This window comes from Synchiropus splendidus, chromosome 7 (assembly GCF_027744825.2).
Source record: "Synchiropus splendidus isolate RoL2022-P1 chromosome 7, RoL_Sspl_1.0, whole genome shotgun sequence".
Lineage (NCBI taxonomy): Eukaryota > Metazoa > Chordata > Actinopteri > Syngnathiformes > Callionymidae > Synchiropus > Synchiropus splendidus.
The window spans coordinates 14,304,334-14,329,166 of NC_071340.1; the positions used below are offsets into that span (position 1 = coordinate 14,304,334).

The 24,833-nt window shown below is 41.5% G+C and overlaps 3 protein-coding genes across 3 annotated transcripts; 2 read left to right on the forward strand and 1 right to left on the reverse strand.

Moving 5' to 3' along the window:
* The first annotated feature begins 209 nt into the window (after positions 1-209).
* srrd (SRR1 domain containing) lies at positions 210-2,115 on the forward strand. The gene is made up of 6 exons (XM_053869983.1): positions 210-429; positions 788-828; positions 891-1,075; positions 1,219-1,317; positions 1,615-1,766; positions 1,827-2,115. Exons 1-6 carry the CDS (start codon positions 281-283, stop codon positions 2,065-2,067), a joined length of 867 nt encoding a protein of 288 aa, XP_053725958.1. The 5' UTR covers positions 210-280; the 3' UTR covers positions 2,068-2,115.
* Positions 2,116-2,560: 445 nt separating this feature from the next.
* On the reverse strand, positions 2,561-15,538 carry si:ch211-166a6.5 (clustered mitochondria protein homolog). The gene is made up of 28 exons (XM_053869978.1): positions 13,528-15,538; positions 12,003-12,103; positions 11,331-11,502; positions 10,478-10,615; positions 10,253-10,398; positions 10,032-10,186; positions 9,818-9,940; positions 9,151-9,283; positions 8,981-9,073; positions 8,744-8,910; positions 8,389-8,568; positions 7,916-8,329; positions 7,764-7,837; positions 7,574-7,678; positions 7,406-7,506; positions 7,178-7,330; positions 7,039-7,101; positions 6,734-6,966; positions 6,576-6,660; positions 6,239-6,392; positions 5,902-6,041; positions 5,123-5,203; positions 4,842-4,967; positions 4,659-4,768; positions 4,495-4,588; positions 4,296-4,421; positions 3,620-3,693; positions 2,561-3,242 (listed from the first exon to the last, which is right to left on the reverse strand). Exons 1-28 carry the CDS (start codon positions 13,571-13,573, stop codon positions 2,765-2,767), a joined length of 4,065 nt encoding a protein of 1,354 aa, XP_053725953.1. The 5' UTR covers positions 13,574-15,538; the 3' UTR covers positions 2,561-2,764.
* Positions 14,971-23,455, forward strand: ddhd2 (DDHD domain containing 2). The gene is made up of 18 exons (XM_053869979.1): positions 14,971-15,120; positions 15,445-15,616; positions 16,108-16,300; positions 17,446-17,630; positions 17,704-17,793; positions 17,867-17,987; positions 18,077-18,166; positions 18,286-18,427; positions 18,536-18,744; positions 18,820-18,881; positions 18,968-19,087; positions 19,161-19,256; positions 19,750-19,932; positions 20,320-20,475; positions 20,775-20,877; positions 20,940-21,101; positions 22,379-22,547; positions 22,623-23,455. The coding sequence occupies exons 2-18, from the start codon at positions 15,503-15,505 to the stop codon at positions 22,702-22,704; spliced, it is 2,277 nt and encodes a 758-aa protein (XP_053725954.1). The 5' UTR covers positions 14,971-15,120; positions 15,445-15,502; the 3' UTR covers positions 22,705-23,455.
* Positions 23,456-24,833: the final 1,378 nt, after the last annotated feature.

The window sequence follows — 24,833 nt, forward strand, 5'->3', positions numbered from 1 at the left end:
AGACGTCCCCTTGCAACAAAACACCTAAGACGAATACACTTATTTTTCATCAATAACTGAAAATTATTTAGAACGTGTAGTAGAACTATGTTTTTTGACACATCATTAAAAGAATAACCTTACCAGTTTTGTATTTTATTTTACTGTAACCTGAACACCGGAAGAGGAAACGTTGGTGTCGCACTCAATTTCTTCCCTTAGGTTGCTCACTCAAAACATTCACGCAAAATTACGCAATATCATATATTTAAAAAAGTACTTATATTTATGAGGATTCTAAATGTCAGACTCCGGTGAAGAGTGGCAGGTTATCCGGCGACGTAAAGGAAGTGCTCGTAAACCGAAAAACCGTCAAGTATCAGGAGGAACTATTTGCTGTCAGGAGGAGCTGGATGTTGTGAAAACTGTCAGAAGAATTCAAGACACTGTGTATGAGCCGCTTTTCATGTTGTCCAAGTTATATATTGAGACACATGTCGATTGAATGTATCCACGTGTTCGATTTAAATCAATCTTTGTCATTTTGAATAATGAATAATATTAGTTATATTTGATAGTCGTTGTACAGCTCAAAATGGAAAAAAAGACATTGTAAGATCATTTAGGGAGAATCACTGAATGGGATTGACAATAAAGTACTTATTAATTTTTATTAAAATAAACTCAAAATGTACTTGAATGTAAAGGTAGCGCCTCTGACAGTGTAATCTCGGGATGTATTAAATCACATCATGATTATTTCAGTGGATATATATACGTAAACTTCATGATTCTGGTCTTTGCTCAGGGCTGAGTTGAGATGTGAGGACTTCTGGATAGACTGGAAAGGTGAGTCTGAAAGAATGAATTGAGTAGGTACTGCAGCTCCTATGTTTCTAATCTCTCTTCAGAGAAGCTGCTGGAGGTTGCACAGTCACTCCCAACATCTGTGATCACAAATGAAAATGCGCAGGGGACAGAAAGCTCTCTTCCAGCACAGCTTCAGTGTGTTTGTTATGGACTGGGACCCTTTTCATCCATTGTGTCAGCGCGTTACCAACTTGCCATGATGCTCCTGCTGCTGGAGGCAGCACAGGTTGGTTGACATTTTTTTAAATATTGAAGGCAGGATGTTTTGAAACCGACTCATGCCAGCGGCTACATTTACTTCACTGTAAGAGAAACCACATTTCAACTGTTGATATCTGAACACCCTGTGCAATCTCTCTCCTTTGACAGATCCCCATGGAAAACTGCTTTGTGTTTGACCCTGTGTTCTCCGCTGGTGAGAAGAGTGTTTTAAAAGAACTGGGTCTCATGGTTCTTACGGAAAATGAGGTCAGTTTCAGTGACTGAACCAAACATTTTAACATCATCAATGTTATCAACAATGTTAATCTCTCTGTCGGTCTAAGATTTATTTCATGTCTACAATGATATTTGATCTTTCTAAGTTCTGTTATTTGCCCAATTTAATTACCCCTTCCGGTGGTAAAAACAAAACCAAACAAGGATATCTTCTCTTATTGTCAGTTAATTCAAACATGCAGATTCGCCTGTAAAAATTGTAATAAACCAGAATGCTAGCACAAAATGTGATATATGAATACTGACATGTTTGTTTTCATGTCACAGGAGGGGAAGCGGCTGGCGACCAAACCCTCCATCTTTTACTTGATGCATTGTGGAAAGGCCCTTTACAACAACCTTCTGTGGAAGAACTGGAGCACTGACCTCTTGCCACGTATCATCATAATTGGAAACAGCTTCACGGGCATGAAGGACAGGTGAGTGACTGTGGTGAGACACCAGACTGGTGTAAGTGTGTGACGTTCTCCTTTGAGCAGATCAGTGGAGAGAGAATTCACCCGTGACTACAGCTTCCTCAGCCAGGCAGCCACCATGGCTAAGGAGAGATCATTGACCTGTCCATCCCGAATGATCGATGTGTTTGGGGACACAGCGATCATGAGCTTTTCCTCCAGAAGCCTTCTGAAACTTCCAGAGTTGACCTGGAAAGATCTTGCTGAACCACAGTATGAGAATTGTGAAGACTTGGAGATCATACTGAGGGAAGCGCAGTGCTAATATTAACTGTTTAACTTCATGTGTATTTTTTATAATGGTGTTAATAATGGTGTGTACATGCATTTTTAAATAAATTGCATGTTTTGTACATTTCTGGTAATCGTCTTTATAAACGTATTGTAGACCACAGTCACCATCTTAAAGCATTATCGTTTATAATTATTTGCTTATATATTTCTCCAAAATTATACATAGTGTAAAAGTGTCTTTGTTATATATTTATTCAATTCAAATAAAAAAAAAAGTATTCACATATTGTACTTATTGTAATAAGTACAATAAATAAAATAAGCAAATTAGATCATTAAAATCATAAGATATTGGAAAAATGAGGGGAAAATATTGAAAAATATTTTCTAGTTCTTTCTTATTTTGCCTTCTATATTGTATAATGGGATGGTGATTGTACATATTTTGTTTTTAAACGTAGTTCCTTGAAATATTACATTTTCAGTAATTTCTCATAATTTTCTGTGATTCTGTGAGTTGCCTTTCTGACAAAGGTCAAAAGAAAACCTTTAAAACCAAACTTTATAGTCAGTAAAAACTTTATTGAAAAGGAAAACAGCCACTTCCCAGCTTGAACACACTGTAATACTTGTCTGTTAGACTTCATGTTAATGGTATAAAATTGATCCTCGGGGTCATGAGGCTGCACTCTTACAGCAGTGATTTGTTAAAACAGTGACATGTCCCTTCACTCCTCAGCTGCTCCATTCACACTCACTCCGTTGACAGCTGCGTGCTTGTTCTCTGTCCCGTTGGCCACTGGGGATTTAGAAACCACATCAGCCCAGGTTCCTTTATTTAAGGAAGTTTTGCTCACAGCTCCACCCAAATCTTTTGGATTATTGGCTTCACTTTTAACTGCAGTAGATTCGGCTGATGGTCCGTCCACTTGTGTTTTTCCTTCTGGATCTGACTCATGACCGTTGGCCAAAACTGAGGTGGAAGTCTCTCCAGTTTCCTCCTCAGGTTGGTTCTCGGCGGCAATGACTGCCAGGCTTCCTCCATTCTCTGCTCCATGCCTGTTTCCTGTTTCTTTGTTTTCGCTTTTCCCGGCTTCCTCCAGGGGGTCTGGGATGAGAGGTTCCTGCGATAACTTGCTCAGCAGTTCTTTGGCCACCGCGGCTTTGATTTCCTTGTGCTTCTGCTTAAACTCAAGGAATTTGTTACTGCAATAAAATCAGATAGAATGGTGTTACAAGCAAATATTTTTCTGGTCAAAAATGGTAGAAATGTCTGGGCCCGTCATATCACAAAATCACATTAAGTGTTCAATGTTTGCATTTGCATAGTCAATTTCTATTAAACATCAAGGAATATATATTGTATTTAAGGTGTCAAATTGAAGCTCAAATATATTATTTAAATGTTTCAGTTGAGCTTCCAATGACTGCATTGATTAATATGCCATTATTATAGTTCCATATTTAATTTCAAATTATTATTTCCACCGTGACATTGCTGACACTGATTTTCTATCTTTTCTATCTCATGAAACACCTAGCGTGATTGTCTGTGCTGTGTTTTGGCATCACCATCTTTTTACCTGTATGCAATTCGTTTAATCCCAGTGACCAGACCCATCTGCTCCTGAATTGTGTCACTAGAGGGAGTGATGCACTGCAAGAGGAAAACAACCAATGGAAGAAAATATCATCATAAACATTCATAACATACTTCAGCCTGTTTCTAAGGTCAGGAACACTCTGGACACCTCGTCAAAAATGGAAGTGCAGATATATTTACAGTCCCTAGTTAACCTGTTGTTGTTTTTGGACTGGCCACACGGGGGCCTAGTGGTTATCACTCTCGCCTTGCAGCAAGAAGGTTGCGGGTTCGATTGCGGGGTTGGGCTGGAGGCCGTTCTGCATGGAGTTTGCATGTTCTCCCCATGTGCGCCAGAGTACCTGGTTTCGTCCAACAGTCCAAAGACATGCTTACTAGGTTTATTGAACACTCTAAAATGGCCCCTAGTTATGCGTGTGTGTGTGTGTGTGTGTGTGTGTGTGTGTGTGTGAATGGTGTGTGGGCCCTGCGATGGACTGGCAACCTGTCCAGGGTGTATTCCTGCCTCCTGCCCAATGACCGCTAAATAGCTTCAACACTAGGAAATCATTAAATGAGCAGTTAAATCCCACAACTTTTTAAAATGCTACTCTTCGTCAATAATCCCTCTAATTTTACCATCTTGAAAAGACTTTAAGCCGAACCTGAGCTCATACCTCCACTGGATGCTCTGAGGATTCAGTTGCTGCTTGTCTCAGGGAGCGTTCCACTTTCACTGCCTGCTTCGTAATAGTGGACAGAAACTCCGTGCTGCATCGGGTCTGAGCGTGATCCTCCCCAAACTAAAGAGAGATCAAACATTTGGAATGATGCAAATCAAATTAAGAACTTCAGTTCACCGTCATAAATACCTACCATCAGTGTAAAAGCGGTGAGGGCTTCTTTCTCATGACTCATGGCAGATCGATAGTCACCCTGGCTGCACATCCACTGTGCCAGCAGGTGTTGGCTGCACATCACAGATCCAGAAAATGAGAAATGACTTTGATAAAATCAGGGAGTTACAAGACAAATCCAACCTCAGTGCAGTGTAGAGGTTTGAAGGGCCAAAGAAAGAGGTGTTGATTTTGAGGGCGTTCTTCAGGAACTGTGCCGCCTGAGCCCCAGTCATCATCAACCCCAGGCAGCTCTGCAGGAGAAAGTCATGACTAACTTCTTAGAAGTCTCATGCATACATTTTGAATTGTTTGAGTTTCACATACATCCACTGTTGCGATGTAAGGATGGTCTTCTCCGTGAACTGTGAGAAGCAGCAGACGAGCTCTCAGCAGACACTTCTGGGCCAAAGCTGTCTCTCCTCCAGCGTGCAGATACACAGCTAGAAAAGTCTGTCAACAACCGCAATTCATTTCATTTGCTTATCTTTTCACAAAAAGTGTTGTTGTCATTCATTCGCTAACATCCAGTATCTTCAGTCATGTCTATACGCTGGTGGTAATTGTCCTCTTTGTTGTAACTGGAATATGAACTATTTTTCACTTACGTATTGCTGGATGGTGTTGGGATGGTCAAAGCCGAGGACTCTCTCACTGATGACCACTGCTTTTAGTTGGACACTTCGGGCCTTCAGAAAAACAAACAAATGAGAAATAACAACTGTGATTATAGAGTGGTGGACAATGACAAAAACAATGAGCGTGTTATTACTTTTATTTCAGCTAATAGCATATCTAAATGATGGATGCACTTTTTCTCACAAAACAAGCTTTTCTGTTTTGCAAGCTTTGTTAAATCACGACACTAGCATAGGGCTGAGAGTGAATTTTAACATAGTTTATCTTCTTCCACTGGCACTGACATAAGCTAAACTTAAACATCCCAAGTATGTCCCATTTCAGAGGGAATACAGAGGCTTCCCAGATCAGGTGAGAGGCAAAATATCACCAGCTTTGCCAGACTTGGAGCACTAGAGGCATTACTACGACATACGAAGCTTCAATAAGAGCAGATCAACAACCCCAACACGAAGGGTAGCTTTATGCTTAGCAATAGTTGTCTTCATCATCTTAACAGTTGATGTTTCATGGTGGCACCTTTTGGGAGCTAGAGTGACTTGCTGGTTTTGAGTAACTGTGACACATATGTAATACACACATGCACATTGTGTGTGGTATGTTTTGAAAATTCATATCGCAATATCATGTGTCATCCCTTGACATGTAAGCGTGAAGTCACTTGCAGCCTCCGGATGATCCCAGGTAATTTGAGTTTGACACCCCTGTCCAACCTATGAATCAGTCGCCAGTATAATTGTAAAAATACCTCAGCAAGCTTGCCCTGCAGGAAGGCAACTTTGGCCATCAGGGTGTGACAGTAGCTGGCTTCGGGGTGCAGGTCATCACACACCCTGCTGAACAGGTACCCCGCTTCTTTGAGGTGTTCATGTGCCTGATCCAACAGTCCTGTCAGTACCATCAATTCAGACAGTTAATATCAGAATGGTAAACATGGTAAACAAAAGTAAACATGCATTCTTAGAAATGAGGAGAGGAATGAGGGTCGATGACACCTTACGGAAGAACATTTAAGCATGTTTGTCAGTGAAAAAGTGAAAGATTAAAAAAAAGACAAGCCCAAATTGACTCAGTCGTGGTCTCACCTTTTTGAATGGAGGTCTGTGCAGCTTCCAGAGCTCTGGAAGCGTCAGCGGTTGGCATGTTGAGATGTTTGACGACAGGAAAGACGTTGAGGATGTCGTCAGGACTGACTGGAGCTTTGCTCTGGCTGTCGAAGATGTAGTCTCGTAGTCGCAGCTGAGTCAGAATCAACATCAACAATGAGGAATGTTTGCTCACAAATGAACTCACTGAGCCATTATAAAACAATAACAAAAATAATACAACATGTAAGCATCATGAAGTTGGAAAAAGGTTGCATACATTTAGATAGATTAAACTTGTGTAATATAAAAAAAGAGTAAAATGTATGTCTGCTACCTGAACTCCAGTCTTCAAGCAGAACTCTCTGAGCAGAGAGATCTTCTGGAATCCGTGCAGTTCAACGAGTTGTGTCACCCCAGACCTGTCAAAAAGACAAACACTGGTCCACAAATTGACTCTGGGATGGGCAAATGTGTGGTCAAAACTGTCAATACCCCAGGTCATCAGAGATGTTATATGTTTCAACAGCATCTTGGCAAACCAGGTTCCACAGCTCAGAGCCGGTCAACATGCTCCAGGGTGTGCTCTCAGCAGCCCCTGGTCCTCGGCCACGCCTTCTTGACTTCTTTTTGGAGTCATCTGCGGTGGGTGGCGTCGCGTGTTGGGGAGCCAATAAGCAGCAAAGGAAGTGACTGATAGCTGCTGCCAGACTTGGGATGTCCACGCCCTGCAAGCACATGATCATTTTGTTCTTGTCAACCTGCATTAAGATGAAGAACAAACATGAATGTAGTGTAACCTGAAGGAAACTGTTGAACACTCTTCGAGTCGATCGCATCAGAATCTCACCAACAACCAATCTCTGGAAGAACATAGCAGACGGTTGTCACAGCACTTACACAGAAGAATTCTGCACATATTTCAGAGGTCAAACACACCATGATGTGCCTCAGGCGCTCTTTCTGCTCAGAAGTCTTGATAGCTGTTATCACGTGACCGAGATATCGAAGGTTTACGCCTCTATGGTGTAGCGCCCGTTTGAGAGAAACACCATCCATTGGTGCCTCATCGCTTTGTAAGCAGAACTCCAGCTTGAGAAATAAAAAACACAATTATTCAGTGTAATTCATTAATTGGTCTCACAAAAAGCTTGAGGCTCAACTTACAAACGCTGGTATCTGGTGGGTGACAATGAAAGCTGCAGCTTCTCTCAGTAGTCTCTCCTGCAGCTGGTTCTGGGAACTCTGAGCAGAAGGAATTACCACTCCTGGAAACATGGTTGATTAGTTTTATATGGACAAATGTGCACATGCAGGCAGGGTCCTGAAAAGTACCTGGAGAGAAGGTGCTTGGACTGAACCCCATCTCAAAGATGATGTTACTAAGGGAGCCCACCTCCTTACAGGCCAGTCTGACAGCCTCCCTGGCCCTGGAGTCAGCTGCAGGCAGAAATGTGTTGTGAGGGGAAAATGGCTTCAAAGTTTTTGCAAGTTTTTCATTCAGATATCATGAATCACTTCTTACAAGCTGTGGCGCATTCTTCAAAGCCACCCTCCTCGTTCAACTTGTCTCGGACACACTGTGAGAACTGGGCATGTCTAGCAGAGATTAAAAGCTTAGTCGGCTGAAAACAACATTAAAAAAAGATCACAAGAATGTTGAGTGAAACAACTTACTTGTGCTGGATGAAGGCCTTCATCAACTCCGGCCTCAGCCTGCACAGACTGTGGGTGAAATGCCGTGGAAGCCCTGAGCTTGAGTTGTAATTCTCCGGCCAGCCTTCTTTTACACACACACTGTTGTCTTCTTCACAGTTCTCTTGAGCTTCAGATACTGTCTCTATTTCCGGACAGAAGTTAGCATCTGTTGGGAAAGTCCTGAATACATCCAGCAGGTAGAATCTTCCATCAGCGCCCAAGAGTCCCTGAGAGTCCACTGATGTGAAGAGCGGTACCTGGTGACCGCTGGGCGCCACCACCACATGCTTTTGAAGGGAGAGAGCTTTGGCTGAGTGAGCCAGGAGCTCTAGTAGTCTTCTGCGGTGCGGTGATTCCGCAGGAGGTCCAGCATTGACTCCATACAACAAGCCTCTAGAATAAAAGGTAATCGATTCAGAGTGATATTTGTCACCTAGATCCCAGACCAGTACCTTGAGGCTGGGGAATTTTCCTGGTCACTTTCTGAGCCTCCCAGTCCTGGGGCCAGACCCTGTGCTGACAGACGGACCCCTCTGTAGTCCACAATGGCAGTGGGAAGAGTGTGTAACCCCTGAAGGTGCTCTATGTCACTGTAGGCCTGCACCCCTCTGAGCTCCAGCCTCTGCGCCGCCCTGCAAGATCAAGATGTTTGTTTGTCGGTTTATTAGCAGCTACATTTGCAAGATGTACACATAGTGTAATTTATTATTGACGTATATATATAGACCTTTATTGACATGTCAAATGCACAGAAGTTTTTGTTTGCTTTTGTTTGTTTTGTTTGGTTTTTAGTTGTTGTTAGCGTACCTTCGACCTCTCTCGCCACCAAACTCAGGGTTCGCAGCCCCTTGACTCATGAACACCCCTCCCCACAGGAAGGCTGGATCATCCGGATTTCCATTGACTGGATCCACGAATCCTTCCATCACTGGCTCCACGGCCTGGACGACGGTCTTCACAAATGCGCTGTTTACCTGTGACCCAGAAAAGCTGCTTGTACAAGCGCTTTAATCACTTCACGGTCAGAGGCCATCTCTCCAGTACCTGCAGCAGAGCTCTTTCCCGCTGCAGTCGCTCCTCCAGGGTGCTCTGGGGAAGGTCTCTGGCTGCTTGCAACTCCTCATTCCAGTCGGTGCCCTGCACGCAAAGTATTTACCAACCAAATGATTCACAGGAAGACTTCCTGAAGCTGAGTCAAAAGCCTCAGAAATAACCTGGTTTGCCAGCTGCTCATCCACCACCAGACCATTAAAGGTGTTCCTGTGAGTGCGGGAAGCACAAGGAGGCCCTAACCAGCACAAGGTGTGGTAGGGAGTGGGTGTCATCTCCACTGGGAGTTGTTGATGCCTGAGGGCAGAAAGTTAGCAATGAAACTGGCAGGCTTGCATGCTGGGAGAGTTCTGCCAAAATACCAAGGTTATCATACATATTTTACAGTAATATTATGATAATTAGATTTTATAATAATATTGATAAAAGGATATATGTTAATGAGCTGATGAAGTGTAACTTAAGTCTTCTGTTGAAGGGCTAACTGTGACTCTGTGAGTCATAGTTATGTGAACAATAATGAAACAGAAATATCATATGAGGAGGCAATTTGGCGGCCTTTTATTACTGCCCGTGATGAGTCATATCACATGACCCACTTTACTGTCCACCGAAAGCCACTTGATTTTTGGGGCGTTTCCTTTTATTCTGTCAACTTGCTTTTTAAAATAAGCTATCATTGATTTTAAAGTTATTTTTTAAGAGGAGACGCTCCACTCGAATTAAAATGATAGCAAAGATTATGTGTGAAATACAATTTTAGTAAGATACTCAGATGAGTTTGAGGATTCAGCGGAAATGCAGTGATATTTAATCATTTTCATCCTTTACCTGTTTCGGAGAGAAGCGAAGGTCTGTTTGAAGGCGGGGCTAATGTGACACAGCAGGTCAGTGAAGCAGTGGTAAACTGGTGTAGATTGTACAGGACGGGGATCGAACACTTCCTCTGTTGATCTGAGTGGATGAATTGTTGTTTAATATTCTTTCACTTAATAGTACTATATTCTCTATATGGAAGTTGGAATAATTTGATTGGACTTTTTACCTATTGAGGAAAAATCCCTTTGGGGAGGATGTGATGTCACTCCGTCGCCCCTCCATTGTTACCACTGTGATGTAAAGGAAGTCTCCCTGCAGCTTCCTGTGACCTGGAGGTGGATTCCAGCAGCTAAGAGACAGATCCTTTACAAAATTGGGCACCTGGAGACACATTTATCAGTCAGTGTCCAGATGTGCGATGAGAGCATCACTGGGGGCGACATGCACCTCTGCCTGGGAGCTGTTGGGCAACAGAGCCATCAGCGGACGATCTGAAGATCCAGGGAGGAGGTAGTCTGGAGGAGTTCCATCCTGGCTGGCTGCTTCTGTTTTCGTGTTGCTTAGGGAGCGTTTCAGGTTTTTTCCATTGGGCTCTGAAACAAAGAGCCAGGAGGACCATCAAACCCTTTTATCACTCCGACAATCTTGATAAAGCCTGGTAAAAGGGCACACCTTGGGTTTGAGTGTGTGTCAGTGTCTCCAGAATGCTTGGTGAGCGTCCGTCTCTCAGGGCATCACGAGGCCCTGACGCTCTCAACAGCTCCAAGACTCGGGCCAGATGATGCCGAGCTGAGCGTGCTGTGTATGGCTCTGCAAAGAAACATACATATTCGGTTTTGGCATCTGTTTTTGCTGGATTTGAACAGATTAATTAAATAGTGTCAACACATCAACAACAAAAATATCCGTATTAAAGAAATAATAAACTATTTATTGATTACCTTTTGCAATTTAAACTGCAGAAATTGTCAGTATTTCTGTCAACGTTTCCTTCTAAACCTTTACAATAGTCTTATTCAATGATAAAATCATCCTCTGAACTCACCGCCACACTTTCATATTGCATTATCTTTGACAAAAACAAATAAAATCTTTCAACTTGGAACATTTTAGTGAAGCATATTTGATTCACAAAGTCACCAGAAATTTCAGTTGGTGCACAAGGTAATTTAAAAATGAAGGTGCATTTGAACAGAGGATTCCAGACAGTACCAGATAACTGCAAAGTGCTACATGGTTGTTGGCTAACACATGTTTGCAATCTACGAGACCATAAATCTCTGCAGTTACGAACACAGAGAAGTAATGAGTCAGCAATTGTAATGAGCATCAAGTGTGTGTGAATGTGTGATTCGTGCAAAAGATACACAGACGATCGACATCAATCATAACTTCAAATAACAAAACAACATGGGGTCGTCGTGGTAACCTCACTCTTGTTTTTTCAATACAGTAAATGGTCAAGATTTGAACATGTAGATTTCAATTTAGTTGTAAACTCCAAGCAAAAGAAAACCAATCTTACCTTCCACCAGCCGCACAATGGCTCCTGGTTTAAGACCCTTAACGCTTTGCATGTGTGCCAGAGGGTCCAAACTTGCCCCAGCAAGTGACAGCGTGAAGTTAGAGCGTGGACAGACCTCATCCCTCGACAGCAGACTCACAACTGCATCCTGAACCAGCCAAAATCCATGAACCTGCACAGGAGTTCAAGCAGAACTCAATCAGAAATATTCATCTGTATTTAAAGAAAATGTTGAATTCCATCAAACTGTTTGCCAGACGCTACATCAGCAGGGGAAACCTAACACTCTCTTTTATTGTACTGACAAACTCAGACCTATTTTTTTTGAGATCTCATTCAAAATATGCAATTGAAGAAAAATGACAAAACCAACAAACTATATTTTGAGTCATTTGACTGAAAATATAGCTTTGGAATCAGCATATAAAAATAGTGGTTTGAGTTGCAACTACACTGGACTTCTCTCTAGCTTAAGAACATCCCTTTTTCACATCCGTATGATTCAGTGGGGAAGAAATTGCAAAGATGTAAAAGATTTTAAATAATTTTTTGACCCATTAGGTTTATTTATTTTATTTTATTTTATTTTTGTGTAAAAATGAACCAAAGGGACACCCTCACCAGCTCATGGCGCATATTTGTATCTCTCTGCTTGTCTGAAACAGTTCATACCTGCAACTCAAACTGCTCCACTCCAGCTCCCTGGATTTTCACAGGAAATGATGTGTCATCATCTCGCTTAACAGTAGCGGCCTCCGTCCCACCAACAACATCTGTGAGAACGAAACAAATCATCATTAGGGATTCAAGCAAAAGTGAACAGAACAAGATTGTCCTGCAGCCATCATGTCATTACACGTCAGGAAGAAAATATCTGCATGTTTATGTCACATCAATACTTCTTTGAAACACAGCAAAGGAGAAGATCAAATTAAAGAGATTTAGTGTGGAGTTTGGCAGGACAAGTCTACCTGAAGGGTAAACCTGGCTGAGGTGAGTAGAAAGTAAAAGTGGGTGTGTCTTTATTTTACTCTCACACATGTAGATCCACGGGGTGAGCAGGACCAAGCATGTTCCTTAACCTGTATAGTGACTAAACCTGTTCAATCTGCCTACTGGTCTTTATGTCATCGCGGGGTGAAGGGACAGCCACACCCAGTATTGGCACGTAAACTCAGCAGAATACTAAACCTAACAAACCTACAGCTTTGCAGCAGAGCATGTTTGCAAACATAGGTGCTAGATAACACCTTCTGATAAAGTCCTTTGCAGGTCTTCTAGCAAAGGCTAGACACACTATTCAGTCCCATGCTGTCAAGCTGGGACTACTTTGCTACTGGAACCAACCCAAGAAAATTCATTCTGTGTTTGTGATTGGCTAAAGAAAAGTTCCTCCTCTCAGTCTGGATCCAGCAGGCTTTTCTTTCCACTCTGGAGCGGCCACAAAAAAACAGTGCAACATTGACCCCAAAACAACTGCTTCAATTGATGTTCTGCAGTTAAATAGTGAGTCACATATAGTACTTGGTTAAAATGGCTCCTCAAGTGAAGAATCCCTCCCGGACACATTCAATTTCAATCAATCATTTTGTGAGTTGAGATGAGTTGCAGGGAAACAATGGGCTCTGTGACAGGAGGGGCAAGAACATGATGGCTTTCTGACACTCTCTGTGTCATGATTATCTATAAACCAATTATTGTGACTAACCAGTAAGTTAATGTTTCACCATGGCTATTGACATTTTTCAACCAATGACAAATATTATTCAACTAATAATTTAATTTATTAATGAATCAGCCTTATTTACTGAATGTAATTTATATTCTGTTGCATTTTAGAGCTAGTTATTTGAAATTATTGGCGTCTTCACTGTCAGTGGTGTATAGTTTGACAGAATTCATTGGTAGCTATCATTCATTGTTTGAATTGACACAACAAATATGTCAACTGTCTAGTTACACTTTCATGTGAGTCATGGTGTTTACAGTTCGGTTCAACTTAAACTTGTAAATATGCTTTCAGAAATGGGAAGAAAGTAAGAGCAGAGGCTGTTCGAAACAGAGTGCATGGAGAACAGCAGAGGCATGCTAAATACCCCACCCTCTTCACATTTTTACTGCGAGGGAGGCACCGTAGTAGGGAAGAAGGAAGAGAAAGACTGCATAGAAACAGAGAGACCTTTGAAAGAATTCTCACCATTCTTGGCTTGATTTCGTCCTCCCCGTCTCACTTTGTCCTTCATGTCAGCGTCTCAAGGATTTCCTTGTTCCTTCTACTACTGTTTTCTGCACTAGAGATTGTTCAAAACAGCTGGAGCAGAGTGAGTGGAATAAGTGCAGTCCAGAGTGAAAGTAAAGGGCTGTCTCTCTTCAGGATTGTGACTCCTGCCCCCTTCTACTAGGCAAACTCAACTTATCTATTCCCTCTGTGTAAAAAGCCACACCCTCCTATTGCTCCACACTCATTGCTCTGCATGTCTCTCACACTTTGTTGAACTGGGTGTGTCTACGTGTTCAAGTTTTACTCAGTCTGCCCTCCGTCGGTATGTTCCACTCCTCACCCAATGACCCTCGAGCAACGCTGCAGTGGAATTGCTTCAGCTGAGACTGCTATGGAGAGTCATTTGTAGCAACCCAATTATGTATCATTGTGGACGCGAGGCTTCAACATTAACAACCCTTCAGTTGTATGGTGGTTTATTTTTTATGAGTCAAAAAAAGGCGCGTAATTGCTCATTCATCAGATTTTTCTGAACTCACATTTCACACATGCCAATCCTACACCTGGGCGACTCGGAATGGAATAATCGTTTCATTCATTCATACAGAAACAATTTGAGCAGGTACTGATCCACATGTGCTTTAACTACAACTACATTAATGCACTACTTCGGCACATATACATTATGGTTCTAAATATGATTTTTTTTCTCAGCAAGAGCACCTCATTTTTATTCCGAATGAGATTCTTGCAGAGTGATACAGTTTTTGAATCCAAACAAAATCTGACAAGTTTAGTCTTGACCAGATAACAGTGGTTGAAAAACATTTTTATTTAATGATATAAACGTATGTATAACTTGGCTTTCTTCAAGGTGCGGTAAAAACAAAATACTTATTCGGTATGCCAGGTTTTTGCTGAATAACATTACAGGAGAGGGGTCCCGAAAATAAAACTCTAAAGTTGGATGACGTATTATATGAGTGAAACCACAGAATTGATTTCAAGTAAAAGACGTACGTAGTTAAGCACTTTTCCGCATCTTCCTCTCTTGTACAGAACACTCATGGCGCTGTTATATTTGGGGGCGTTGTCTTCCGTTGACCATGTTGCGTTCAATTGCACGTCGTAAATCTCAAGTGCTATGCTAAAGAAATTACTTTTAAAATAAAATGTGGCCTATTTTCTCTCTCGCCAATCGAAGTCTGCTAACACAGTTTGATAACACATGTTTTGTGGTACACCCTCAATAAAAAGGCACCTCATTAAATAATAACTCGTTTACTTAATTTTCACGATGGCGAATTACTAATGAGTAATGCTTTAAAATATTAAAGAATAAAAGACCTTAAGTCTTGATTTTCTGCATTATTATTGATAGAATATCGGTTTTTCTGATCACAGTGGTAGACATTTGTTGGCATTTGTCGTGCAGTACTAACATTTCCTACTACACCTAAGCAGCACAGCTAGAGTGACAGCGGGCTGTCCTTGCTAGCTTAGCTTGCAAAAAACAACGCAACAACAATAAATAGACAGAAAGCCATTTGATAACCGGGGTTCTTAACGGTAGGTATGAACAATAAAAGCACTTTGTCTGCCTATATGCGAGACTGTGTAACTCTCAACTTGTTTTCCTGTATGCTACTAGGCTAGCTTGAGTTCCGAACCACGTCTTAAAGGATGTTCTAACTTTGGCAACGCACTTAAAAATCTACGTTGCGCAAACATTAATATAACATGTATCACAATTAGATGTTTACCGTTAAGGCGTAATTACAGTCCTGTTAACACGTCATGGTTGTTTTTATGGTTTAGAGGCGCCGAGATTAGTACTGGTCAACAGAACCGGTATAGCTCTTGTTACTAATGTCTTTTTTATTTGTGTTGCAGGTTATGTTTTCCCGCTCACCTGGTCTCATCGGAGGTGTTGGACTCAGGTGTTGAGCAGATGTCAGAGAGTGGGGGTGCACAAGGGGGTTTGTCTCCATCTGACCCGCCCTTCCAGGATCAGTTAGAGAACTCCTGTCACTCTGCGACAGCAGAGAAAACAGCAGAGGTTCAGGTAAGGCAACACAAGGGTGTTACCTTGATGTGTTCAACAAACAACATTGTTAATCTCACAGCGAAAACCTACCCTTAATTTCCTTTCCAACCGAAAAGAAATTCCTCACCAAATGACTGCCTCTTACCTGTTAATAATATTTTCCTCTCTCTATTTTCACCTGGGTATAATTTTGGGTGGTTTTGGGTTCTTAAACATTTTTGTAAAGCTGAAAGTGGCATCAACCAATGGGGTCAACATTCTGACCCGATGATATATGTCAATAAGTTTCAATAGCTCGCTGTTTTTTGTGAAACTCTTTATAAATAGTCCAATTCTAAGTGGCAAGACGTAACAATCTCCAGTTTTGTCAGTTGTGCAAACATAGGAAAGTAACATTTGCAAAAACAAAACAGGGCTTTGTTTTGCTCACCATGCAGTGATTCGCTCCTGCCCATTCTTCTCGCCTAAATAAAGGCTTTATGCAACACCATCATGTTGTTTTCTTGCAGGAGTTGCCCGTTGTAGACGAGGCGTCTCCGTCTTCTGCCTCATCTTTTGAAATGGTTGACATGGAGCCTGTCCCGGCTCCATACCAGAAAGTACAGCCACACTGGTTCTTCAGCAGACAAGTGGATGATAATGTTGATTGGTTTCCTTTTAGCAGAGAAGACTCTGAAAAACTTGAGAATGCCTGCAACAGTGGTAAGTGTGCCAGCATAGCATACTATACCAAACTGTTATCTCTTTGCTTAAAAGCATTTCAATATGTGTACGTTATGTACTGTAAACAATAGGCGTGTGAAGTGTGTATTTACAGACATTTAATATTCGTACTGTATATTGTGAGTGAATGTTGGCCTCTCGCATTTAATGTTAAGTAATTTTAATCCCTATTTATACAGACTGTCTCTCTGTCGCAGTTGTTTTTAGGAGAATCGTGACCTCCGTTGTTGTCATATTGTTTCTCATTAAATGGAAAACCAAACTGGACCAGGTTAAGACCTGTGTCGGCTGTGCTGGCACAGCCGCTCCCTTCTGCAACTTGTATGGAAACTGGGCCATATGACTGTGTTTCAGGATTCTTGTTAAGTCGTTTGTGTTTTATATTTGCTTGTGAAGTTTGGCATTTGGCTTCAGGATATTCAAAGGTACCTGTAGAGCAGTGTAGCTTTGCTGTTTATCTTGAAATGGGCGTGAGAGTGAAGGGGGCTTAAGGGAGCACTTGTATAGCTGCTCTGTAAAATCAAGTTACGCAACTGGCAAACTTAATAAAGATATAAATATTGTTGCTCTTATTTTAACGCTTTTACTCCTTGATCCATTTCATAAATCGCAGTAATTCTAACTCTTAAATCTGAGCTTTTTAATATAGCAAACAACATGATAATAGTAAGAAGGCCTATCTTCCATGTACAATTTTGTGATGTTTCAGTATAACAACAAATTCTAACATAACACATCTATCCAATATAGTGATATGTCCAAACAAACAGGTGTCAACCCTAACTGTATTGATATAATTCGCTCTTGAGGAGACGGGGTATTTTTAATACACAGATTATTTTTTCTACCACACGTTGCCTGGCATGGCCTGGAGGAAAACTCAGCACACTGATTTGTTTGTTTCACCTCTCTTTATTCTCCATCGGTTGTCTATGGTGAACCCTGTATTTCACTTGCAGGCCTGCTCACAGTTTTCCATTTCCTGGGTCACAAAGGAAGGAATTAAGTGGTGTCGATCCCACATTCTTCAGTCACCTGTCCCATTCCTCATGTTTTTTCAACTGACGATCAATAAGCAGTGCACAGAGATTAACTGTGAATTTGTGTTGGCCTTTGTGTATCAGAAAAAGAGGAGGTGGTGGTTGCTGTGGATGGAGAGCGCTATGATATCCACGTCAAAGAGAGAAAGCGTTACGCCGTTTACTGGGAACAGGCTCCGGCTGAAGTCCGCCGCTGTACCTGGTTCTACAGAGGCGATAAAGACACCAGATTTATACCATACTCTGAGCAGTTCAGCAACAGTTTGGAGGTGGCGACAAACCTAACAAAAATACCTTTCATTTGACTAGATTCTTACTTGCTTTTTCCGTTGTCATTTTAAGGAGGCCTATATGAACGCAGTGACCAAAGACGAGTGGAAGAAGAAGCTGGAATTTCCCACAGGAGAGACAATCATTCTACATAATCCCAAGGTGAGTTCAACTCTTGTCTTCATGGCCAACTGTTTCACTTAACCTGTGGCTTGTCTGGCTCCTCTTTCATCAGCTTATAATGCAGTACCAGCCAATGGTGTTTCAGGAGGAGTGGGTATCATCCCCGTCTGAGCACACACGGCCACGCACAGTCAAGAGGGGAGTTGAAAACACCTTTGTAGAAATTCCTGATGGTGATTATCAGATTGCAATACATACATACATTACACCTATGCTAAGTGCCCCTGAATTGTCGTTTGAAAAGCAATTATTGTGCCTTCAGGTGAACCAGAAAAGGTGGATCATCTAGTTTTCATGGTCCATGGTATTGGTCCTGCCTGTGACCTGCGCTTTAGGTCCATCATACAATGTGGTATGTGATGTTTGTCTGTATAGTAATGTGAACCATAGTCAGAAATATGTCAACCAAATGAAGTAGAATTGCATACAATGATGTAGACTTCTGTCTAAATGACTTTTATATGTTGACAGTCAACGATTTCAGGAGTGCTACTCTGTCCCTCCTGTCCACTCATTATAAGCAGTCTCAACTGGATGGCAAGGTGGGAAGAGTTGAGTTCCTCCCAGTGAACTGGCATAGTGCTTTACACGGGGACGCCACTGGTGTGGATGCGTGAGTTGAACTGTCTTATAATGATTCTCTTGTGCTGGAATGGTGGTGTAGCAGAATAGCTTTTGATAACTTTCTCTTCTCATTGGTCTGTCTGTCTACGTTTTTCAGGGACATCCAGAGAATCACTTTGCCCAGCATCAGCAGGCTGAGACATTTCACCAATGACACACTGCTAGACCTGTTTTTCTACAATAGCCCAACCTACTGTCAGACCATTGTGGACACGGTAGCCTCAGAGATCAACAGACTTCACACCCTCTTCAAACAGAGACACCCAGAGTTCAGTGGGGAGGTTTCAGTAGTGGGCCACAGCCTCGGTGAGTTCACAAGCACACACACGCTCAGCCAGTTTTGCTCGCAATTACCCTAATTCAAACGTCTGTCCACGTCAGGGTCACTGATTCTGTTTGACATGCTAACGAATCAGAGGATCAGTGTGGAATCCACAAAGGAGGTGGGTCATTGACATCACGCTTTGATTCATTGACACTGGACAGTTGAAATCATATCGCTCCCTAATTTTTGCTCCATGTTCGTCAGCCGCTCTTAGAGGCTTCCAGTAATCCGGGGTGTGACACTCTTCACCAGGCTCTGGCCAAACTAGGCTTACAGCAGTTCTTGCCCACACTACAGGCAGAAAATCTGGACCTGGATTCACTGGTACAATGATGCCCAAACTGTTCTAGAACATAGCTTTAATAAAAACACCTAACACATGTTTCTCACTTTGTAGGCTCTTTGCCAAGACAATGATCTGAAAGACTTGGGAATTCCTCTTGGTCCACGAAAAAAGATTCTGAACTGCGTCAAGAGGAAATGTCTCCCAGAGGTCAGACATAAAGAAAAACGTCTCGTTTTTTGTTGATGTATTCAAAGCACATCACACTTATTCAATTCAAGCACTAATGTCACATTACTAATGTCACCACACAATAAGAAAAAAATGATTCTTTTGTTGCTACTATTGTTGGTTTCTGTCAAGGTACACTAAATTTACTTTTATCACACGTATACCTTGCTTTACTGTCACTTAAATGTGGCTTCACCTAGTGACACTCATTTCATTAAAGTCAGTATTATCTCAAAATAATACACATGAATCTGATTCTGAACTCTCCACGTTGGGTGACAGATTGTAAATGCACATCTCATTTCAAAAGATACATAAATTCACGCACAAGCATGTTTCTTTGGTTATCCAGTTTTTAGTGCACTCATTTAATTTTATGTATTTTGAGCTCCTACAGGCCACAAATGAACTTGGTCTCCATATTTGGAGTTTCACACTCGTTCCAAAAAAGGTTTAATTTTCACCCAATCAGGATTGTAAAGTGGCAGCAGCCCGACTAGGACCAGGTGCACAAAATCTACCTCAGGATCCCTCTGGAAGTGAAGTTGATGGTGACCTATTGTCAGAATCAACAAAACAGCCGACGCAGTTGCACAGAGCACAGTCCATCACCAGTGCTGTGGACTACGAGTACTTCAACGTGGGTATTGGACAGGTACAGTACCTAAATGCACATACACGGCATGTGACGAGGAACCGTGCTGAAAGCTTGCTGCTGTAATGTGTTGCCTCCGTGCCTCCCCTGCTTGCCGGGACAGACCAATGGTGGCATTGCCAAGGGACAGGTGTGTCTCTCAGCATGCTCCAGTCTTCTCAGGGTGCTTCTTCGCCCATTGAGTTTTGCTCTGTTTCGTAATGTTAAGTCTTTGCTGCATACATTACATTTGCACGATTTTTCTTTGTTGCAAAGCCCGCTGTCATTAGCTGGATAGTGTTTCCATGTTACACCCTTGCATCTGTGTCATTGTCCTTCTTCCAAGTGTACTTGTTTATGTAGGTCCTTATTAAGCATTAAATTGACCAGTTTGTATTCAACTTTCAGGTGTCCGTAGATTACCCGCAGTTAGCATTCCACCCACAGACATTTTTCGCTTTTGGTTCACCTATCGGGATGTTCTTGACTGTCCGTGGACTTAAACGCATCGATCCCAACTACACCTTTCCGACCTGCAAGAGCTTCTACAACATCTATCACCCAGTGAGTCAAAATTAAATTCCACTGTGTGTTTGATTTACCTTGGTCACAGGAATTCAGAAAGAGCTCTTAAGAGGCCGAGGTGGTGTATGAAAAATCTATGTCTGTTCTTCTCAAATGATTCATCAATGAGTTTTTGGCTCAAATTTTAGGCAGGTGTGCAAAAATGTGAGCGATGGTTGTGATAACTGGAGAATTACATAGGTTGCCTTTATTCTTCCCACAGTGGGGAAATTCAACGACCATACTGACAGACAATCCTGCTCAGTTCCTATTTAATTCCTTCATTGTGTTGTGTGCAGTTTGACCCGGTTGCGTATCGGATTGAGCCCATGATTGTGCCAGAAGTAGACCTGGAACCTATGCTTATTCCTCACCATAAAGGTCGCAAGAGGATGCACTTGGGTACGAACTACCAGCATTACTTGAGGCGGCTCTCAATCTAATTTTTGATATTATCCTTCTAGAACTCAAAGACAGCTTGACTCGCATGGGGATGGATTTGAAAAACAATGTTCTGGGGTCATTAAGAACAGCATGGCAGTCTCTTTCTAGACTACCTGTTGCTGCGCTGCCCCCAGTGGAAGCAGGAGAAACTGCAATAGTGGAAACTCCACAAGAAACCCAAGGTAGACATTTTTTCATCTATCATTCTTTGAAAGAATATTCTTTATCAATACTTTGGTTATACCACATCACATGGTTGTGTAAGGCTACTCATGACAGACTGGATTCATAATGCAACTGCTCCTTGCTTTTGTCCTGAGATTTTTGTGAGACAATTCAACAACCGACGTTCAGTTGCTTGTCCACTCTAGTGTAACTAATGTAAATGAGCTGTCGCTGTGATATACTCATTTCTTATAATGTCCTTTCTTAGCACTTCCAGGAAAAATCTCAACTCTGCCGCTTCTAACTTTGCTTCTTGTCTTCATGTCTACTACTGCCCAGCAAAGTTTCCCTTTCCCCCCACCTGCCACTCTTCTGTCACAGATCGCCCCTGACAGTCCCTTCCACCCTGCCTGCACTCTGTTCTTGGCCACTTTTAATTTCTGTCCATTATTCCTGACTTAGTGACAATGTAATGTAAAAGTCTGACCTTGTTTTGTGTGCTCTTGACAAAGTGTGTGTTTCCATTTCACTGGTGATTAGCCACAAGTTAGCAGATTCCCTAGTTAAGAACATTATGTACCTATAGTATCATGCTATCATGTAACATACGCGGCTGCAGCTATAGGCAGAACTTCTTGTATTTCCTCTTGACTGTCATCTAAACTTGTATCCCTCATTTAGTTATCCTCAAATACACCCCTGTTTTTTTCCCTCTTTTCTCCCTTCACTGTCTTTTCCCATTCCTGTCAGTACACCATTTCAATTAAGCACTGAGTGACAGCTTTGAAGTTGACAGGCCTTCAGCATATGTGGGATCTAATGGAAATTTGACGACAATGAGGAACAAAAATATAGCTAATTAAATGGGATCACCTTTTCCTTTAGGTGTAATCCATTGACTGAAGGTCATCAACATGCTCATGCATGTGCCTGAACTTTCTGTGTAATATGATAGTTAAGCAAGATTAGGAGAGAGCAACTGCATAACTTTTTACACAGAGTCTATTTGTATTTGTCCTAAAAAAACGAAAAAAGCTTAAAAATGAAAAGTCACAAAATTGTGAAATATTCTAAATAATTGTATGTGGCTTTTGCTGATGTGAAAAGCATTTTGGATTTTGTCAAATAATTATATTACTGTCAATAATATCTTTAAGACATGGGGGCCAGGTGAACGGGTGACTCAGTTTGTAAAACTAGTTTTTCCACCAGTTATTCCCCGAATCCATGTCATGAGTAATGAAAATAGCCAATCAAATAGCTCGACTTGGTCATGTGTTTTCTTCCATTGCAGGTGTGTGTGACGAACCAGACATGTCTGGATCAGCAGAAGAGAAAGACCAGTCCCAGATCAAAGTGGGAATGCTAAATGGAGGAAGGAGAATCGACTATGTACTTCAGGAAAAACCCATTGAGAGCTTTAATGAATATCTGTTTGCTATTCAGTCACATCTTTGCTACTGGTGAGCTTCTGTTTCCCAACTATCGTGTTGTGCATCATATTTCTTGATCCTTGTCTTCTTTGTCTTGTCTATCAGGGAATCTGAGGACGCTGCTCTGCTTTTGTTGAAGGAAATCTACGACAAGCTCGATGTGGCTTTTGATCAGCCACAACAGTGATAAAGAGCAAAACCTCCATGTTAAAATTGCAAGACAGCTGTCATGAACTGAGTACTATTCCAAAAAGCCTTACTGTTTAGAGTAATACTCCTGACCCTTCGTCGATGTATTTTAAACGTGAACTTGAAAACCGCGTCTGGTGTCCACCTTCATACCTCCGTCTCACTGTTTGATGCACTTTCATGTATTTCAAATGATTTTTGTTTTACTCTGCACTTTCTCTGAAAAGCAAGTCAGTGACTTTCAGTGTAATGATACGCACAATTCCATCCCAAATCCTATAATATTCACAATACTTGCAAGATGTGTATGGGGCATTTGTTTCTGTACCATCTTTCTTACAGACCATATATAATATAGTTGCTTGCCTTACTTTTGTTGACTTTAAATTGAAGGTTTGATGTTCTCTTTATTCAATTCTCCTGGCAGCTTTAAGTTTTATATCTATGGGACTGCTGCTTCTGCTCATCAGACAAACAGAATAGTTGATGAAATGAAAACATAAAACTTCTTTTATGTACCAAAAGTATTCCTTATTTGTTTTATTGTGCAAATATCTATGTGTAGCTATGATTGTGCTGTAGTTCAGCTTTTCAAATGGCAGGAAAATCTCTTGTTTACTGGACATCAAAAAAGTCAAATCAATTTCAGTTTGAGTTTCATGTGAAGTAAATGTTCAATTGTTGCACAGAAAATGCACTTAATACTTCACCAAAATCGGACTTGCTTTGTCGCCGTTATTAAATGTGTGTGCCACAATAAATAATTGTATTCTCTTATGACGTTTTTTCTTTCGTTTATGTCCATTCATGGCAAAATTGTTACATTTTTCTTGTCCAGCTGAAGTTAGCGAGTGTTCTGTCATCGACCAAAAGTATACAGACACTGAAAACGTTTTTTTTTCTTTTCTAAATTGTGCTCTGCGCATGCGCAATGCTGTTAGCGCAACATTACTTAACGTCGTTGAACGACTTCACGCTACTTCGCCGGTTTTGCCCGGCTGGGCAAAAGGGGAGTTTTTGTTCTATCATGTGAGTTTCCTGCGGTTTTGTTGTGCATTTAGCCATCTTTTAGGACCGGAAAGTTTTGTTTAATGCAGCTGTTATTGTATGGCAATGTGTTATTATTTTGTATGTAAGCTAACATTGAAGCTAACATCCATACTAGTTGCACTTCAAGAAAGTGCCTATTTATTCATTTATCCTCCTCTTTTCTACTACAGCAAAATAGTGTTGCACGAGCCTCGTGATTTAATTTAGTGGGAGTAGGTTAGTCCTTAAGAGGTTCTGTTATGTATAAGTCCTGCAGTCAATAGGGCTTATTAGCAACATGTGACTTCCAGCAATATATTACTGTTGTGTGAGTGTTTCACTTGGAGGATTTTATTGTATGGTTTGTTGTGATAACTTTTTATTTTTTTACCCTCCTGGTATAGAGCTGATCAAACAATGATTCCTCTTTTTGGTTATGAAATATACAACATGTAATTGTTCAGCTGTTTGACATTAACGTTTGAGAAAGTAACCTTATATAGCGTGTCCATTCTTGTGCCACCGCAGGTTGTGGAAACTCATGTGACACAAGTGAGTCTTTCAGTTTAAATGCCACCACTGTCCCTCTATCCCTCCCCTTTCTGTCTGAGCTGTTCTGCATCTGACAGACAACAGCAGAGATTCTTTCTTCTCCGAACAATACTCCCACCCCCTCCAGAGACCACCCTTATTCACACACAATCTGTTTATTCCATCATCGAGGGCATGTAAAGGAGTAGACAATTTTTTAAGTAGATCCTCTTAGTATTGACGAACCAATAGTATTGTTCTCTTTCGATATACCTTTCTGACACATCTTGAAATCTGTGTCAGAAATGTGGAATACAGTATGCTCAGCCGATAACCATGACAGGCATCACATTACAAAGCCTCCAGGGATGTTTACTCTACTATGTTGGAGGATCAGGCCGTGTTTATTTCTAAGTCTGTATTCCAGTCTGGCTAGACGGCCTGGTTAAGTTAGGAGAAAAGACTCACAACAGTAGTGGTAATGATGAGTTTATCGCCTGACTGACGGAGGGGAGGAGCGTGCCAGGGCATTAATGCAATTGCAATCTGCCACTGGATTTTAAATAC